This window comes from Xiphophorus hellerii, chromosome 12 (genome assembly GCF_003331165.1).
Source record: "Xiphophorus hellerii strain 12219 chromosome 12, Xiphophorus_hellerii-4.1, whole genome shotgun sequence".
Classification (NCBI taxonomy): domain Eukaryota; kingdom Metazoa; phylum Chordata; class Actinopteri; order Cyprinodontiformes; family Poeciliidae; genus Xiphophorus; species Xiphophorus hellerii.
This window is the reverse complement of record NC_045683.1, coordinates 3,536,283-3,556,548: the sequence shown is the minus strand read 5'-3', so window position 1 is coordinate 3,556,548 and position 20,266 is coordinate 3,536,283. Positions and strand designations below refer to the sequence as shown.

Here is a 20,266-nt window from a genome sequence, read left to right as displayed (position 1 = left end):
AGTGGAGGACGAGTAATTTTATTCATTCAGAGCTACAGAAAGCAGCTTTGAAAACTGGTTTAAGGAACTGGTTTACCTAAATATCCGATGACGGTGGCGCCAACGGTACGAGCGGGCCCGTTGAGGTGGCCTGCAGCGTTATGAATCAGCTTGACAGGAGTGGCGTTTTCATGGGAGGACACAGCGAGCTGAAGAAGGAAGGAGGCAGTTCAGTTTTGCTCAGTGTATGATAAGCTTTACTTGCTCCCCAACCAGGGTAACCATTGTTTATTTATTACAGTCTTTTTAATAAAACAGTATAAACAGTTACGTTTTTGTTTTATTCACCAATTCAGGTTTTGGTGACAACTTCAACATAAAGCGACAGGTTACAGAGAAAGGATCAAAAAATGTTGTACACTTTAACTATGATGAAACAACTGAAGTGCAAACATTTTTATTCATTTTGGTGAACCGACTGCAGTTTTCTGGCTGATCCCCGATTACCAATCATTAAAAAGCCTGATCTGCTGATTCCAATTTTAGTCAGTACCAATATTTTTGTCTCAAATGTTGCTACATATTGCAAGAAAGTTGCTAGGATGGCAAGAGTGGGGTTGCACAGATTTCCTTCACTTTGGGGGATTGGTGTTTGGCCGATACGTTTATGTGGAGCCGATCTTATCCCCTGATCTTATGTATCACAACAAAGGTCTTAAAATCAGCCACTGTCCTCTTCTGCTCTGCAGTGAGAGAGGTTTGATGGACCAGATCATGTTTGCACGTTTGCAGTTAACAATATTTCTAGTTTATTCTGCTCTCCATATTTGATTCAGATGAGATATTAGCTCAGTATTTCTCACCTGCTTGGCAATGGCTTTGCTGTCCAGTTTGTTGTAAACTTTCCTGATTTTAGCCACAGTTAGCGTTGAGACGGAGAGTCCATAGAGGCTGAAAGACACTTTCTCCTCCGGTATCAGAGCCACCGGAGTGGCAGGCACAACCTCCGTCTTTGTGTCTTTGCCTATAAAAGAATAAAAGTTGGTGAAAAGCAAAGAGAAAAACCACCTGTATGGGAGGAAAGATGGCAGAGTTAGAATAAAGGGCGATGTCACTGAGGGTTCGCTCACAGGGCAAGTAGACGGCCTGAAAGCTGCCCACATAGTTTGGTCCCAGTTCAAAGATGGCGGCCACACTGGTGGCTGGTAAAACCTCCTCCAGGAAGTGGCTGGGACCCAGCCGCCACACCAGGCTGGACAGCTGGCGCTGCGCGGGCGGCGTGCCGATGTACCCGTAAACGGTGCTCACCACAGGGGGGTTGGTGGAGCCCGAGCCGCCCGGAGTGCTGTGGATGTAGTGAATCTGAACCGTAGGAGAAACAGTGGTAAAAAAAAATAAGAGACTTTAAAGAGGAGGAATTATGAGTTCAGTTTACACAGAAAGAGAGCAAAGGCTTTTTTGCCACACAGGCAGATGTTTTATTTATAGAAATGCTCTGAGAAATCGGCTGTTGTTTGATTTTCAGACAAACCAGCAGGAAACAGAAAAATTCAAACTTTTTGCAGTCAGAAAATTAGAAATGCACCGATCCAATCCAATACTTAAAAAAATTCTAGATCAAGTATTATGATAATGCGCCCGATTCATGAGCGCAGATCTATTCAGTCTAATTCTATGCTTTGAGCGATGTCCTCCACTGCAAAAACACAAACTCTTACCAAGTATCTTTGCTCTAGTTTCTAGAACTAATATCTTAGTACACTTGAAATAACACAAAACTGACTTATAAATAACTTTTCAGCAAGATATAGGAGCTTGTTTTGAGTCAATAATTTGTTAATTTTGATGAAAAGGTATCAATTCCCCTGGCAGATTATTTAACTTATAAGAGGACATTTAGCTCATGTTATAAGTGAAATAATCTGCCAAAGGCATAGGAAGATTTAAGGTGTGATGGTTTAAGGTTTAAAAAAGTTCAACCCAGTTTTTACATGTGACAATAAAGTATAATATATAATATAAATAATCAACGGCTCATGGCGGAAAAGCTAGGAAAAATGCTGGGTTTTTTACATCCTCTTATAGTTCAGAAATAAATTATAACCAGTAAAAATTGTTGTCCATATCTGCATATATAATGAAAAAGCTAATCTTTCATGTAACTCATTAAATATTTAAACCAAAATAGTGGAAATCAACCATTATTTTAACATACAATCTGTTCTTTTGACAAGGTAAAAAAATCTTTTTACCCAACCAGCTTTTTAATGGAAATGCAGAACATGAGTTTAACCAATCTGAGCCACGTAGCAGCGGATTGTCGTTTCCTGCATGTTGACCTCAGCAGGAAATGAAACCGCTGTTATCGGTGTTGCAGACAGGAAGCTGTGACTTGTGGTGTGGTGTTTAATCTCAGGGGGGAAATCTAAAGTCACCCCTGACCGCAGACCACATCACAGTCTGCTGACTGCTGCACAAAACGGCCAGCAGAAAGGCGTCCAAACAGAAAGGCGTCAGTATCGGCTAAAACTGGGGTTTTACAATGTTAGCTGAAAGGATTTTTGTTTAGTGACAGAAACTTTGTGTTCTGTCCAGAGAAAGATCAGACACATCCTGATTTATTACAAAGAACCTCTCATTCTTAAACTTTTTAATGTACAACTTTTTACTGATCAGCTATCTCAATTGCAATAAAGTAACATCATCTGCAGAGAATAATCAATGAAAGAGTCTAAAATACCTCAAGCAGACTTTATTTCCATAAATTAGGGCAGAAGTGAAGGAAATCATCCTTCTGCATTAACTATATTTTAGTGCAGGGATTTTAATACATTAAAAATTCAAATGAAATTAATCACTTTTTTTTCTTTTTTACATACAAAAGTTTCAGGAAGAGCAAAAGTTGAAAGAAAATCCCAGTCAGTTGGTTGTTCAACAATACGGTAATTGAATTTATTTTTTAAAATGTTATCTTCTGTAGAGTATTATATCCACAATACTTTATAATAATTCTGCACCTAAAAACTAAAACTTAACCAAATCATGAAAAAGCTAAACCTACTCATACGACTAATAAAATCTAGACTGAAAGTAAACAATATTTGACCAATAATAACTATTAGAAACTAGCAAACATAAATTAAATAGAACCAACTGAGTCAGATAAAATGTCACAACAAAATAAAACTACAATAAAACTAAAATGAAACCACTTAAAATTATTAGAACCCTGGTTTCTTCCAGGCACAATATGCAATAAATCAGTTATTCGCATGATAAATTAAAACAATCTCAATCATTTCCATTGGCACGATTTATCATTTTGTCTTTTCTTTTATAATTAATTTTGTTTGCTTTTATTTCTTTTATTTTAAAATGTCCAGTTCTTGTGTTAAATGTTTATTAGAATTTAGAGTTTATTTATCTTTTAGAACATATTCTTGCATTATTGCATTATGAAAATGGTCTCAAATCAACAGTATTATCGCTTATCACAATAACTTCTGAGATAATTTATCGTCCAGCAAAATTTGTTATTGTGAAAGGCTTAGGCTTATATCTATGCAGAGAAAAGTATTTCTCTACATAGATCAATGTATAATCTCCATCTTTAGCATGGCAGTGTGTCTGTAACCGTTACCTTGACGGTGCTGATGAGCTGGCCGTCCAGGTACAGCGTGGCCGTGCTGTTTTTCAGCATGCCTTTGCTCATGACGAGCACCAGGTGGTGCCACTGGCCCTCGGCGATCAGCTCTCCACAGCGGAAACGGGCGCAGCACGGCAGGATCTCGTAGAAAGAGGCCTCTTCGCTCGTCTCGTCCGCTGCTTGGAGAGAAAGAGAGAGAAGCAGCATGAATGAGTCACAAAGCTCAGGTAGAAAGAAACAGCAAGACTGCATTGCAAAAACACAAAATCTTAACAAGTATTCTAGTGCAAACATCTTTTACTTGAAATAAGGCAAAACTAACTTATAACTAAATTTTCAGCAAGAACTAAGCAAAATAATTCTTTAATATGGATGAAAAAGTTCTAGCTCCATTGGCAGATTATTTCACTTACAACTTGGCAAAAATGTCTTGTTATAAGTGAAATAACATCCATATTAATGACTTATTAATACTGTCAACAATATTATCGTTTACTGTGATAAACGATAATATTGTAAACAAAAATAAACAAAACAACAAATAAAAAAAATTATAAATTCTCTGTAAACACAACTGTCCTTCAAAAAAAGGCTTGTTGAGACCAAAGCATCAGTTTCAAGACTTTTGTCATCCAGTTTTTGGAAGAAAGAGAAAAACAAGAAAAACAATAAATTGTGCGAATGGAAAATATTGAACTAATTTTAATTGATCATGTGATTAATTAATTTATTGCGTATTGCAACAGGCCAATCATCTACTGCTACATCAGGGACAAGGTCAACTAAAACATAACATTTTATGCTCCTCTGCTTCCTCCCACTGGTAACATGAAACAACCAATCAGAGCCAAGAGGTGGGTCTTAGCATTGTCAATCATGCTTGTTTATATGCCACCTATTGCTTTCTGCTATGCTACAGCTTCCAGCCTGTTGTGAATGCTAAGGCTAGTTAGCATAGATACCAATGACAGCAGATAAACTGTTTTTCTTTAACAATAAGTTGAGGTGAGTACATGAGGTTCATTGAGAGTCCTGGTTCTGATTGGTTGTTTTTGACCGGAGCATTTCAAACATCCATCCATCCATCCATCCGTTTGTGTTTGGGTGATATGTAAGACACAATGCAGGGTTCCTGCTGCTCTCACAGTATGTCTGCAGCAGCTCTTCCTTGGTGGAGACGGTGAGCGAGCGGTCCTTGGCGGACAGAACCACGGCCAGGCAGACGAAGTGCTGCTCCGAGGAGGTGGCCCGCCGCACCACCGTCAGCAGCCGTACCTGGTGGGCCTGGGGGACCGCGCTGAACCGCTCCACGCAAAACCAGGTGGAGTAGCTGAGGCCGGACGGCGGGGGAAACAGGCGCTCACCTGGAGGAGGAGGAAAGAACCGCGTGAGGAAAAATAAACAAACAAAAACGACTACGTTGTCATGGTAACAGGCACAGCTATGAACTTCTTCCAGATTTCTTTTTAAATAAGCACAGTGGCGGTTGTAAAGTTTGGTAAAACTGAGCTCTTCTTTTATGCCTACAGAGTATGAGGTGGGCGTTTATGATATCGTTTGTCGTTTATCATGATACATTTCTTAGTATAAGAATTCCAATTCATTGTTATTACTATAAATTCTAATTAATGATTGTTTTTTTAAAAACTGCCCGTATTTACTATTTTCTCACATTTGTTCAATGAAAGTATCGATAAATATGGATTCATTAGAAAATATTTAGTATTAAATGTCACAATTTCACAATTTTATTTATTTCACCACACAATCCAACTGTGTCTAAGTCATAAAAATCATTTGAACTTTTCAGCAAGAACTAAGCAAAATAAACATTGATTAAACATTTAGTCAATATTACCCCAAATTATCATTAATAATTTTTATCTACTTGTAGTACAATATTTTATCTTCACATGCGTATTGATGCCACAAATAATATTTTGAAGCCACGTTTGCTTGCTTGAAAAAAGTGTATTTATTTTATGCATATACATTTTGTAAGTTGGTAAAACGTGGATGTTAGCAGAATTTATTTCTGAATCCATTTCTAGATGACATCATTCACAGGTCTGGGAAGGGGTCGGTCACTGACAGAGAAGAGATGGATTTGGGGAAGCTAAAAGGAGGGAATAAAAAAGAGAGAGAGACTGGACATCGGGATAAGAAATGAAAAAGACATGAAGAGAGAAGAATTTGAGAGACAGAGAAACACGAGGGAGGAAAAGAGCAAAGTCTATAAATAGAGCAGGACGCTGGGTAGGAAGAGGAAACTAGTGGAGAGGGAAAACGTAATGTAAGAGAGGACGAAGAGTCTCTGTGTTTCATAAATATTAAAGAAGGACATCTAATAGAAATCCATCCATAACGTCGCAGTTTATATCCATCAAAATGAGCACCAACTATTCCTTTTCTGTTTTATATGGTATATTACTCACCTCAAAGATTAATTATTAAGAGAAACTGCACTGACAGCTAATTAAATCTGCTGCCTCAAGGCACAATTTTTAAACACGAGGAATTAACATTATTTTACATTAAAACAAAAAAAACCTTAAAAACCTGAAAACCCACATTTCCTTTTTTGCAACTTGCTCACGCATCAATGTAAGAAAGAAGAATCTGCTGCTTAGTGGAAAAGATGGACGCAGAAAATGCTGAGTCACTGGTAGCTACAGTATTTGATGTCACTCTGATCTATGGAAGCCCAAAGAATGCAATGGTGGAAAGTAAATCCTGGTTTCACAAAAATCTAATCTTCAAAAACTAAAAATTCAATTAATTGATTAAATCAAAAATCGTTTTATCGCCTAGCACTCTGTCACATATTCATTGGTTTGTCTGCAACTCCAGTCCTGCTACTTTTGGATCCATTTCTGCTCCAACACACCTGAATCAGGAAACTGGACAATATCAAACCTATCAAGATATAAGCGTTTTATATCAGCTGATATTGAAAATTATTGATTTGTTTTTTTATAAAAAAATATCTGAAATACTGCTGAACTGGTATCATGACCTTTCCTCTTATCCACATTTTTTCACTTCACATCGTTATTTCTTATTTTTAAGCAGTTATGAAGCAAAGTGGTGAAACCTGAAACTGTTGCTGCGCCAGTTACTCAGCAGATCGTTGCTAGGCAACTGAAGTATGGGAGGCCCGGGGGGGGGACTTCAAACTACTTGCTATCCAGCAGGTTGTTGCTAGGTAACCAAAGAGTGAGTGAGTCAGTTGATTTCACCTACCTAACTTAGCTCGCTGAGAGGATGAGCAGTCAGTGCCTTTCCTCTGCCTACATCTCCCAGAATGCTGTGCATTTCTGAATCGGAGTTCGTTGAATATTCTATACATTGAATATTGAATATTTTATCAGATATATTGCAAATAACCCCAAATTGAGTTCTTTATTTGTGTCCCTCTCTAACATGTATCACCCTTACTTTGCTTTATCTGTTTTGTCTACGATTAACTTCCTGTTTGGGCGTGCTGTGGTGGCGTAGGGGACAGTGCGACCCATGTTTGGAGGCCTTGAGTCCTCGACGCGGCCGTCGCGGGTTCGACTCCCGGACCCGACGATATTTCCTGCATGTCTTCCCCCATCTCTTTCCCCCTTTCCTGTCAGACTACTTTCATATAAGGGACACTAGAGCCCACAAAAGAGCCCCTGGAGGGGTAAAAAAAAAAAAATTCCTGTTTTAGGTTTGTTGCCTTTATTTTGATAGGACAACTTTCGTTTTATGTATTATTTGAATGGCAGCTTAATGACAACAAAAAACCGAAGACAAGTTCTAACAGAGTTGATCAAATGAATCTTGTTTTTATTATCTATTGATATTGATCATGTGTCTATCGTGATATGTTCTGTTATTGATTTACTGTCCAGCCCCAGACGACTGAATTTCATTCTCAGCATTGTCAGCAATTTTTACAAAGACGAGCGAGTATGAAGCGGACATCTTACCAGTCCCCATGCCGCTGAGAACGGCTCCATCGTTGACCCCGGACGCGGTGGCGTTGCTGGTGGGGGCGTTGTGGGGCGCAAGGCTGGGCAGAAACAGACACCTGCAGAGGAAAGATTGATGAGCCGTCTGTCTCAGGACGCAGCTGTAGCACATGCTAAACACACGCTGTCAGCTTAAACACGGAGGAGCTGCAGAGGAGATTTACAGCGTGCTTACAGATGCTGCTGCAAGAAAAACTGCGTAAAACTTAAAAACAAGAGGATAATTTATGTGCTTTCCAACAGAAAAGCTTTGAAGTATCATATAGAAACTCAAACAACCGAAAAGCATTTACTCTGACGAATGTGCTTACTGTGGAGGTGAAGGTTCATAGGGTTTCCCCACAGTGAAATTCAAGCACTTTTTAAGGATTTTCAAGGAAAGTTTTCAAAATTTGGAGATAAAGACAATACAAATAAACTCAATATTATAACCTACTGTAATTTACTACAGTTTTTATTACAGAAGGGATGAGGGAAGCAAAATTGTAACATTTTATGTTTTGAAACATCTCTCCCACTTTATTCACCTGACTGGTCCAAGAAAATAAAAATGTAACATAAAAATCTAAAAAATAAAAGAGTGTTTAAAGCAGCAGTGTGTAACTTTCATAAAAATATTTTTTTTTTACTTATTTATTAAAGTATTTTTCTTTTTCCCCCACTGTGTGAAGAAATGCATCATCTGTCTCTGTCAAGACAAATGATCAGTGGGGAAAAAAATGTAAAAAAATTTTGTTTTCTGCTTTTTCCCAGTGCTAACTAGAAACAACCAACCAGAGTGAGGAGGCGGGTCTTAGCGCTGTCAATCGTGTTCTTATATGCACTACCAGCTGCTCCCTGCTATGCTACACCTTCTTCCCAATAGCATAGTAAATTGTGGATGTAACATTTTCTCCAGAACTGAACACACTTCATGTGGGATTTATATTTTTCTTAAATGGGTTTGAAGCAACTTAATTTAATTTAACCAGAAACAAAACAAGCAGCCATGATGGCAGCTGCTGACAGTAAAACGTCTCAGTTACATTTGTTTTCTGCATAACTACAGAAAAAAAAACACAGCGTGACAACAGACCACATGTGTGCAAAAAGGAGGAATAAATCAAAGTTGGAACTTTAAACATCAAATGTTTAAATGTTTTGGCTCTCCTCAGTGAGGAGGAGAGTCAAACATCTGGGAAGCATTTTATGCAAATTGGAAAAATAAATCAGAGCAGACATGCAAACGAAGAAAATAAGCCATAGTGTCTCGTTTCAAGAAAACTTGTCAATTCAGCATTACTAAATAGGAAGGAAGGAAGGAAGGCAGGAAGGAAGGAAGGAAGAAAGGAAGGAAGGAAGGTAGGAAAAAAGCTCCGTCTTTTTCCCTCTCTGTTCTATTTATTAAATTGTTTTTCTGGTTCTTAGAAAGATCCAGAACTCCCAGTTTAGATTTTGCACTGGTACCATTGTATCTCTAATGAGACCCTCTCTGAGCCCATTACTGTCTCTCTCTTTCACTCGTTTTTCCTCCTGGATAGGAGGGTCAAAGGTCGCGGCTGGCTACCTGACCACATCCACACCACTGCCAATTTTTAGTTTTAACAATTCCTTGTTATGACTTTTTTTCAGGACCTTTTCCAAGGTCGTGTGTAGCGCCTGTTCGCATGTCAAGCTAACGAGCGTTTCAGCAGACTTCCTCACCGACATTATGCAAAAAAGAAAAAAGAAGACATAAATAAATAAAAATCTTCAAAAAGAAAAGTCTTCCTCCCTCCACAGCGATACCATCTTCCTCGCCTGGCTGGATGAGTGTGTATTCATGTGTGTGTGTGTGCGTGTGATTCCTAACAGCGGCAGCAGCATCAATATTTCATGTTGACAGATGGAAGGGGGAGGAGGGGCTGTGAGTGGGTTTCCTCCTGAGTTTTCGCTGAAAGTGGGCCACCGCCTCGCCGCCGCCTCACCGCTGCGTTTTCAAAAGAAACTCCATGTTCTATTTCCATTTTGTTTCCGCAAGTAAAAAAGGAAAGACAGTGAGGAAAGGCGAATTGCGGCGGTGTGCGATTGCTGCAGGGTTTCCGGAAATCTAAGCTGCAGTTTGATCTGGATTATCTGCAGGAGCGCTGACACCAAATAAAAAAAAAGAAGAAGAAAAAGCTAATTAACGGTGTGAACATGACACGGCCTTTTCATCAAGTCTGTTTCATGTTGTTCAGCCAAACTTTACAAACGGTCCCAGGAATGTAAAGTGATTTTTATATGAACGAGTTTTAATCTGCTGCAGCTTGTGTTGGCTTCACCAACTGCATTTTGTTTTTCAGTCCAATCAGTGCTGCAACCTGAAATTACCTATTTCTACTGAAATTAGGGCATTTTATTTTTGTTTATGAAGGGGATGGACATTCTCATAAAACAATTTAATTTTTATAAGTTATAGTTTATTTTTAATAATGGGACAATATGTATTTGTCAACACTGACAGGTGAATACATGATATTATAGTCAGGTGGATAATTTTCATCTCTAGTCCCAATGGCAGGTTCATGTTAAATCATAATAATTTTATATAATATGAGAAATTTATCGAAACGTTTAAAGAATTAGTGGAAATGTACTGAAATTATGGTTAATACTTACTGTAAATTGGCTGAATAAAGTAAAAAAGCAGATCTCTATAAAGTCAAAAAATATCTTTTTAAAATGCCCTAATTTAAGCAAAAAAGTACTGAATTTTACATAATTTAAACATGTAACTAAATTAGTACATTTTAAAAATTAGTAGAAATTACAGCTAAAATGTAATTGATTAAAAAACTGATTTATATAAAATAAAAAAATAGTTTTTTAGCCCTAAATTCAGTAAAACTTTACAGAAATTTACCTAATTTCAGTAAACACAATGAAATTAGCATAATAAAAATGTTTTTAAAAATATACTGAAATTAGGGCTAAAATAACACAAATAGATTGAACATAGTAAAAAAGCTTTTGCAAACACTTACAAAAAGTAAGTGTTTTTAAATTCCCTAATTTGAGTAACAATTTACAGAAGTTTACCCAATTTCAGTAGAAATGTATTGACTTTTGCCTAATTTCAATAAAAAAAATACTGAAATTAATTAACCTTTTAAATCAAAAGTTAAATAAAAGGCTAATTGATTTTAAAAAGTAAGTTGACTGATTTAAATTGTAAATTGATTCAGTAAAATAAAACAATCTGACTTATATGAAATCAAAAAATGGTTCTCAAATCTCTGCCACCCCTTTATGGATTCAATGTTGTGTGTGGATTTGTCAGCTATGTCTGCACAAATGTGGAAGCAAATTGCCAAGGTCATTTTCCAAAGAACATGTTTTCCGCTAACAATCGCCACGGGGAGTTTGTGGGGGTATGAAGGTGCGTTCTGTCAGCAGCGCGGAGCAGCAAAAGGTAGCCGGCACGACATAAAAGGCGGAAAATAAGCCTATTTGTATGCGGAGCGCCACAACTGCAGGCGGATAGCAGCCTCCTGCTGAGACAGCTGCAGGTGCTGCGAAGAGGAAGGGAAAAAACACCGACATGTTTCACCGGGGGGAGAAAAAACGCGGCGCCCCGAGGCGCGTGTCACCGGTGAGGAAAACTGATCCATAAAGAGATTCACAACAAGAACGGACACCATCTGGTGCACCTTAAAAAAAATAACACACATCCTGGGTTCTGAGGAGAACCGCAGATATTTCCAACTGGAATCTGATTAACAAAGAATGAAACCTACTTTGGTGATACGTTAAAATTACTTTGGGAAATTTAGTTCGAGTTGTTTATATTGCATAGAAAGCACTGATATAGAAGAAGCAAAGCCAAAATAAATCTACTTTCTGTTTTATTTCTTTAAAATTTACCCTAAAACTGGAGAAAATACAGTCATACAACGTTTTAGTTTTATTCAAAGACAATTTTGTTTACAGAGACTACATAATTGTTTATTTATATTCATTAGAATTTAAAGTGCATTATTAAGCCATTACCATTATATCATATGAAAATGGTCTCAAAACAACAATAATACAGTTTATCGTGTTAACTTCTCGGAAAATTTATTGTCTAGTATATAAGTATTATTGTGACAGGTCTAGTTATAGACAATACTGGTATTTATTCTACAAAGTCATGAGGAAAAAAAAACATTTTAGCAATAACTCATAATTATTTTCACATTTTGTCACTTAATAAATTTGAACCAGCTGAAGCTAAAATGAAAAATATCACTTGCGTAGTTTTGTCTAAGATATATTTAGACAGAGGTGTTTTTAACATAAATGCATATATATATACATGGAGTATATATCTATATATATATATATATATATATATATACACATATACTGTATATTCAGTTCAGTTTTGGCTTAATTACTACTCTGAATAACGATTATTTCAATAATTTCTTAATAATGATTAATGGATTCAGCTCTACTTCTGAGGACTTTTTTCTACTCGCCACTCTTTCAAAAAGGCCAGATTTTTAAAGTTAAGCACAGATTTGTGTTGGTCTAAAACATAAAATATTAAAACTTATGAAAACTTCAAGTTTAGAAAAAATAAGGCGAAGATAACATTAAAGTTTTGCTGTTTTCTGCAGCTCCAAAAACCCGCAAAAAACCTGATATATTACTATTATTACTTCATTAAGAAAGAAGAGAACCAGGTAAAAATCCTGCAGACTAACCCAAATCCCTCCAGCGACGTGTCAAACTCCACGAACGCCGGCGTGACGGCAGACCCGTGCAGGCGGATGTCGTGGGGCGTCGTCATGGAGACTAGGCACTTGACTCGGGTGAGGGGCACGGTGCTGTCCTCGGCGGAGCGCACCAGGCTGCGGCTGATGCGGTACTGGCCGTTGTCCTCAGCCGGCGTGGTGAAGACGCTGTCGGGGCCGAAGCCCTCCATGGACATGGTCATGCTGTCTGGAACGACACAAAGTAAATGTCCAATTCAGGTGAAACAACCAGCAGAGCCGAGGTGACGGTCCAACAACACGGTTAGGTGATTATCGGGATTACACTTCAACATCGCTTAACAATGGAACAGTAGCTCTGAAACATGTTAATGTCTGGGCGATCTTTCTGACATTGAAAACCGTTAAAGGGGCAGCATCATGTGCCATTTCATTGCAGAATCAAAAAATGCTATCTATCAAATATGCCTTAAAAGATCTTTTGAAATTGGGCCTCTGTCTCTTTAAAAACTGTCAGTTACAAAGTGTAACATCATATTATAGCTGTGTTGAAAATTATTGGAGGAAAAGTTGTTAATGTAGAAGTCAGTCATGACGTATAAGCACATGTTGCTCATTCATAAACTTTAATCAAGAGGCTGGGTGAAGAAATACAGCTGAAAGCAGTGCAGATTTTAGGGTATAAAACATCCAGAAAACACTAAACTCTGCTTATTTTTCAAAACCCAACAACAGACGACAGATTCTAACGCCAGGTGTGAATATAACTACTTAAAAGCTGTCCACCTGTGACTAAATCAGGCAGGACGCATGTTAATGTCAGCTCTGAATGGCTCCACAGGGAGCTGTAAACTAGCAGCCCTAAATCATCAGTGGATGTTTACTGTCCCAAAGGGGCCAGAACAAGCTCCTGCACAAAGGTTTAATATTTCACCTTATACTGGCAACAAAATCCATTATTTATTAAGCATCAGCAGTTGTGACAAGGACAGAATAAAACTAGAGAAGACTTATAGGAGCTAATAAACCAGACAACAAGGCGTGCTCAACCAGAGGCTGTTTGCATGCAGCAGTAATTAGTAGGGACTTAATATCCATTATCAGCTGGGAGGAGACACAATAAGCAATTAGGACCTGCTGAGGAGCCCAGAAAATTACAAACACTACCAGCTGTTGGCAGGAAACAACCCGAAGCCGTTGCATCAGAATCATGCAGCTCTTTATTTAAACGGAGAGATTATTCACCGACTTAATGAGAAGCGCAAGAAGGATTTCTACCAGGAGGTTTCTGCCAGGCTGGCCGCAAAAAAACATAAAATATTTAACATACTCATTTAATTTGAATGTGGCAAGACACAAAAATGCAAAATTAAAATTATTACTCGACCAAATTCTAAATAGTGTCAATATTGGAACTAATTTCAGGTTTACTTTCAGTGTATTTTCAGCCTGGCGGGCCATCAGGCTTTACTTCAAATTTCCTGTCAATTTTAAGCATTTATGATTATTTATTTGAAGGGGTGTGCATAACACTGACATAACAACCTGTCATGAAGTGTCATTCGGTAAATAATGACACTTTTAATGCAGCTACGCATAAAAAGTGTCATTATTTACAACTTTTAATGCAAAGTTGCATTAATAGTGTGCGTTTTAATGCAAAATTTGTTGACACTTTAAATGTAAAGTTGCATTAAGTGTCATTAATTACAACTTTTAATGCAAAGTAATTTGATAGTCAACTATAAGCTCAGAAAATAAGCATTTTTCAAAACACATTCAGTGTGTGACTCTAAAGTTTGCATAACCTTCTGCTCTATTGCCGTTTGCAGAATTAATGTGATTATTAATATCAGAGAAGAAGAAAAAAGAATTTACTTCTCATGTCTGCGTCGTAGCCGAGGGAGCTGGGCTTGTGGACCCGGTACTGCTTCAGGAGCTTCTTGTCCCAGGCGCCGCAGTTCAGAGGGTTTCCCAGACGTAAAAATTCCCTGCCGGAGAAATTTACCAGAACGTCAGAACAAACAACAACAAGAAATACAAGAACTCTGCTAATTCTTTCCATTTTTGACATGTTTTTTATTGTTACTGCATTTCTTCTTTTAAGTAACCTCTATTATATATATATATATATTAGATACAATACAGAGGTCTGTATATAAAATGTATTACACCTGTTTAAGAACTGCCGTTGAGTTTTTAAATATATATATATATATATAAAAGACAAACTAACTTATATTCTTTCAGCAAATTATCTTTTTAGAGTTGATCAAAGGCAGGTGTTACCTATTATCAAGAAGAATGCAGCAATCCCCTTTTTTCACATCCAATACAGAAATCTAAGCCTTAGTAATGGCTGAAACCCAGAAAAACTGAGCAGGATAGACTTCAACGTCAACACAATCAATAAATGGACTGAATTACAAATATATTTGATAATTCTGCACCAGTACAGCAAACACAACACTCTTAACATCTAAGCAAGTCAACGGCACCCAGGTTTTGTGGTTTTAATCACAATAACAAGCAGGTCCTATTTATTACAATTAAGCCCTGAAGCAATAGAGAGTCAAATCAGAAGATAATCTTCCAACTACTGCAGCAACATCTTTGTGTAACGGCAGTTTAAGACAAAACTGACACTTGACACTTGGATGCCTACTGGCATCCACTCGACTGTCAAAGTGTCGAGTTCGTGACACAAACGAACTCAACCAGAAGATATCAGACAGGCAGACAGACTGGCAACAGAAACAAGTTAAAGAAAGAAAAACAGAGACAGTGAGAGAAAACAGGGTAGCAGATATGTTTATTCCCACTCAGCATAATTAAAGCTGGAGAGACCGAGCAGAACGGCCATATTTACATATAAAAACAACCGACCTCGTGCTCATGAAATAACTTCCCATCATCCCTGAGCCATGACCGCCCATTTTATTTAACCAGTCAAGCAGGAAATGAGAGTCATATCTAACCCTCATCATCATCAAATCTGGCAGCACAGACATAACCTGTCATGCCTTCTGATTCCAGCAGACGTCTTCTTACAATATTTTCATAAAAATACAGCAATGAATTTATTCATGAAGAATAGTAAATTCAATTAGATCCAATATTGCGTTTCTTTATCTCTGTGAAAAAAGTCAGAACAAAAGTTCAGTTATTAGAGCTAGAAACAAGTGATCAGGCCTGAAATCTGGGTGTTGTGAAGGACCTGAACCTTCAGAGCCACATAAAGACAGTTACAAAGTTCCTGAAGAACATTTCCGGGATTAGAGGACTAATGTCTCAGCAAGATCTAGAGAATCTCATCCGTTCAGTCCTTTAGTCGCATTGATTACTGCAACAGTGTCTTCAAAGGTCTGACTAAAAACTCAATCACATCCAGAACGCTGCTGCTGGTGTTCTGACTAAAACCAGGAAGATAGAGCACATCACCCAGTTCTAACGTCCTTCCACTGGCTCCCTGTAGCTCAGAGAATAGACTTTAAAATAATGTTGTTAGTGTATAAATCACTGCATGGCTTAAATATCTGCTGTTGTCATAGCAACCTTCCAGACCTCTCAGGTCTACTGGTTCTGGTTCTGCTCTGCATCCCCAGGAACCAGAACCAAACGTGGAGAAGCAGCATTCAGCTTCACAAATCTGGAACAAACTTACAGACTTCCAGAGTTTCTATTTAAACATAATCAATGGAACATTGATTAAAGGGGCAGTATTACATATTTTACAGCCACATAGAGACATTTGATAGCACAGTTACTACGTTACTGTTAGATGTCCTTCAACAGCGTTTTTACCAGAGTCACACTGAGAAGCAGCTCCTATAATGAGCTCAGCTGATGCACAGTTCTACCAGGTGTTTGCTAATTGCTGCTTGCTAGTCTGAAGGAGGGGAGGAGGTTCATCTTTGAAGGCAGATACTGTCCCTTTAATATATTTGATGTGTATTTGCTAAATTATTTTTCTGATGTAATTTTAAATGTAAAGTTCATTGCTTGTTTTATAAGTGGTGACTTTATGACGTTTTTACAACGTAAAGTACTCGTTCCTGAAATGTGCTGTGCATACAACATTGACTCCATAAATCAGGATTCAGAATGTTTCATTCAGCTGTTGTCAGTGGCGGTACCTGAGTGCGACGGGCTGCAGCGCCTGCGAGGCCAGCCTCTCGAACATCCGCTGCAGCGGCGGGTGCAGCGGGTGGTCTTCATCGCCGAGCGCCTGGCTACAGCGCTGGAGCAGCCGCTGGTGGAGGCAGGCCTCACACAACACCTGCTGGTTCCGCTCGCTGTTCACCAGGAGCTGCAGGATGTTGGCAACGGCGAGCTGGAGGTCCAGGGCATGCTGGAGGAGAAGGTAGGGGTCAAACGTCGGGAGCTGAAGGAAACTCCGTCACCTCCAGGTGCGTATGGTCAGTATTCTCACCTCGGGTTGGCTCTCGGAGGAGACGGAGGGCAGCAGGTCCAACATAGCCAGAACGGCCCCAGGGTGGATGACCACCATGTCGGACGAGGATGAGAAGGAGGCAGGGTGGGACGGGTTCACCAGGTGGAGTTTGAGGTCAGTCAGGGCTTTGACCGGGGCGGAAGAACCCGACGTGCCGTAGTAACCGTGCCTGGAGGCCAAAACAAAACGAGAGATTAAAAGATTTAAAGGAAACCTTCACCTCTAATTCCACATTTTTATTACTAATATCAAAATTGCTATTTAATTTTCTTCTTTTTTTCTATTTTTTTTATCTGCTATGAAACAGGATACTGGTTCTTTAATAAAAGCTTCATTTGAATTGATACATTTATAATTTCTTTTTTGGAAAAGAAAGCAAGAAAAACAATTATTAAAATATGGAATGAAAAAAATATATTTTAGTCAGACTACTCTGTCAAACTCAATTCAACAAGCATGAAGCCAGAATAATTAGCAACATATCTATTGTGAACTTATTTTGAGTTCAAAATAGAGCAGGAGCCACATTAATAAGGCTGCAAGTGTTTTCTTTATATACAAATGTGATTCTGTTCATTCCCACAAACTTTTCCACATTATAAATAGAAACTTTCATGTTTTTTATTTCAATTTTAAGATATGACACACCACCACAAAGTAGTGTATAAATCCAACGTGGAATTAGCATGAATAAAATGTTTTACAAATAAAAATCAGAATCCTTTGGAGTGTGTTTGTATACTCAGATGTCCCTAAAAAAGGTGTAACCAAACCCTTTAATTTGTAAAGTATAGTAAACTCGTAATTTAGGCTCAGTATCTATTATCTAATCCTACCAAGGTATGGCTAACCACCTAAAATCCCAACAAAATAGCATAAAAATGGTGGTTGTAACAAAAGTTGCACCAATTCATCAAGGCATTGTAATTTATTTTTCTTTATCCATCCTCCATTTAGGCATCAAACTTTTAAAATAACAGTTACTCCAAGAACAATTTTAAAAAGCCTAAAATTCTGTTTGTAACGATGAAACTGTGTATAACATGAGTCAGCAGTTCTCACACCACCTCATCCAGAGTAACGGGGTGGAGAGGAGGAAATCGGCTTTTTTAGGAAAAAAAGAAAACAAAATTACAGAGCAGCAAATTCCTGCCTGAGGAGACACAGCCAGAGTCAGCAGAGAGTGTGAGACAGGAAGTTTTTACCGTGTGTCAGTTATTATCTGCTACCACAATAAAAACACCCAACTTTACTATTTATTTTTTAAACAAAATGTTTATGTTTTGAATAAACAGAATTTTGGTCATTTTAACTTACCTAAAACAGTTAGAAGTTTTGTCAAAATGAAAAAGTGTCAGGGGCACACAAAATCTTTCAGAGGGGAGCAAATGGCCCACGAGCCGCACTTTGAACACCCCTGTCCTATATCTTGCTGAAAAGTTACTTCTAAGTTAGTTTTGTCTTATTTCAAGTCTATTAAGATATTTTAACTAGAAATTAAACCAAAATCACTTGGTAAGATTTTGTGTTTTTGAAGTATAATGTAATAGACATTTTGTTTCTTTTACTGTAGTTCTGTCCTACTACTGGAGAAAAAGGCTTAAACCCGGCAGCACAGCTGAAATTGCTCTTAGCATCAACAAACAGGAAATGAAGAGGAAGAGGAAGGGGTGAGGAAGAAGGCAGAAAGCTGTAGCTACCTCTTTCTGGCGAGTGCAGGCGTACCCCACGGTGAGGGCAGCGAGGTTTCATGAGTCAGGCATGGAGGCACCTGCTCTGCACGACTGCATGACAACAGGTGACACACACACACACACACACACAGAGAGGAGCACGCATTCACACACACATTTATGTGCAGCCGTGCAGGCATCCCAGACCGAGGATGATGAGCCAATCAGCACCAATGTTAGAGGAAGAAAGGAGAAAGAGAGAAAAGAAGGAAAGAAGTTGTTAGTTGAGAAAAGCTCCAGTTTGGAGAATGTGGACTCAGATCTGAACACAGAGTTTCAGGTGAGTGTAGAAATGACAGTAAGAAAGATTAAAGGACAGAAAATTAGACTTCTTAAAAGCTTCAGCTCTGCTTTGGGTTTCTTGATAAGTTTGCCAACTTATCGCAGCAGTAAATGAGCTTCTGGTAGGTGAATAAACAGAAGAGCAGAACGACTGAGCAGAACAGAAAAACTGGACCAGCTGACGTGAACTTAAATCAGAAACTAAATATCCTTTTTACCTCTGCAAAGCCTGAGCAGTTCAAATTATGTATTTTTTTGTTTTATAAATGACAATGTTTTGAAACCATTTAATGGCAAAACAATGCAAGAGCACAAAGATCAATAAACTTAAAATTTTAGTGAACATTTAGCACTGGAACTGGGAGACATTTTAATATTCAAAATAAATAAACAAAACAACAAAAATAACAAATATAGTGAATTATAATGACTCTCAAAATAAAATTGTCCTTCAAAAAAGGAGCTGGTTGAGACCAAAGCACCAGACAGAAGAGTTTTATCGTCCAGTTTTTGGTAGAGAGAAAAGAGAAAAATGACAAATCATGCAAATGGAAATTATTGAGCTTGTCTTGATTTTTTCATAAGATTAATTGATTCATTGCATATTTGAAACCAATGATAGAAGGGATACTTTAGCTATGTTTGTGTTGGTATTGTATTGTTTGAGCAGTTTATGGGTTTCCATAGTTCGCCCACCTGTCGAAAGAGTCGGTGGCCATCTTGTAGAGGTAAATGAAGAGCTTGCTGCAGTGCTTGAGCGTGGGACAGACGCTGTCTCCAGCGCAGCCTGCGGAGGACGCCTCGTCCTCCAGCAGCCTCTGGAAGGGCTGAGCGTTGGACGGGAACACTCCGGTTGGGCCCAGCTTCTTCGTTTCAGAGAAACAACCCAGCAACCTTGAGGAGGGAACGGGAAAAAGCTCATTATCAAGTCATAAGATTCACACTGCAAAAACACAAAATATTACCAAGTAATTTTGGTCTAGTTTCTAACGCAAATATCCTGTAACACTTGAAGTAACTTTTCAGCAAGAAATATGAGCTTGTTTTAAGTCAATAATGCCTTAATTGTTCACTTAAAACAGCCAATCCAGAATGCTGTTGCTGGCGTTCTGACTAAAACTAGGAAGATGGAGCACATAACCCCAGTTTTAAGTCCTTCCACTGGCTCTCTGTAGCTCAGAGAACAGACTTTAAAATACTGTTGTTAGTTTATAAATTATTGAATGGCTTGGCGTTCACAACACATTAAAGATCTGCTGTTGTATTAACAGAACCAAACATGAGAAGCAGCTTTTAGTTCTTATTTTCCACAAATCTGGAACAAACTTACAGAAGACTGCAAAACAGCCAAAACACTCAGAATGTAGACTAAAACCCCACCTGCTTACAGTTGCTGTTGAAACATTAGAACTATTAGCTCTATGTGGATCTAGTACTTTTTCACCAATATTAAGGACTTATTAACTAAAACA

General features: G+C 38.2%; 1 protein-coding gene across 6 annotated transcripts in view; it reads right to left on the bottom strand.

The window, feature by feature from the left end:
- The window catches only part of wdfy3 (WD repeat and FYVE domain containing 3), a 103,485-nt gene that overhangs the window by 39,498 nt on the left and 43,721 nt on the right, over window positions 1-20,266 (bottom strand). For 4 of the 6 annotated variants that reach the window (XM_032577855.1, XM_032577852.1, XM_032577851.1 and 1 more), the window contains exons 13-24: window positions 19,491-19,688; window positions 18,480-18,563; window positions 16,759-16,948; window positions 16,463-16,677; window positions 14,205-14,317; window positions 12,318-12,555; window positions 7,585-7,685; window positions 4,771-4,989; window positions 3,620-3,804; window positions 1,110-1,341; window positions 843-1,003; window positions 77-188 (exon numbers count right to left, since the gene is read on the bottom strand). In XM_032577855.1, the coding sequence (XP_032433746.1) occupies window positions 77-188; window positions 843-1,003; window positions 1,110-1,341; window positions 3,620-3,804; window positions 4,771-4,989; window positions 7,585-7,685; window positions 12,318-12,555; window positions 14,205-14,317; window positions 16,463-16,677; window positions 16,759-16,948; window positions 18,480-18,563; window positions 19,491-19,688 (2,048 nt within the window). The remainder of the gene's footprint in view (window positions 1-76; window positions 189-842; window positions 1,004-1,109; window positions 1,342-3,619; window positions 3,805-4,770; window positions 4,990-7,584; window positions 7,686-12,317; window positions 12,556-14,204; window positions 14,318-16,462; window positions 16,678-16,758; window positions 16,949-18,479; window positions 18,564-19,490; window positions 19,689-20,266) is intronic. The other 2 variants (XM_032577853.1, XM_032577856.1) reach the window with 2 other exon arrangements.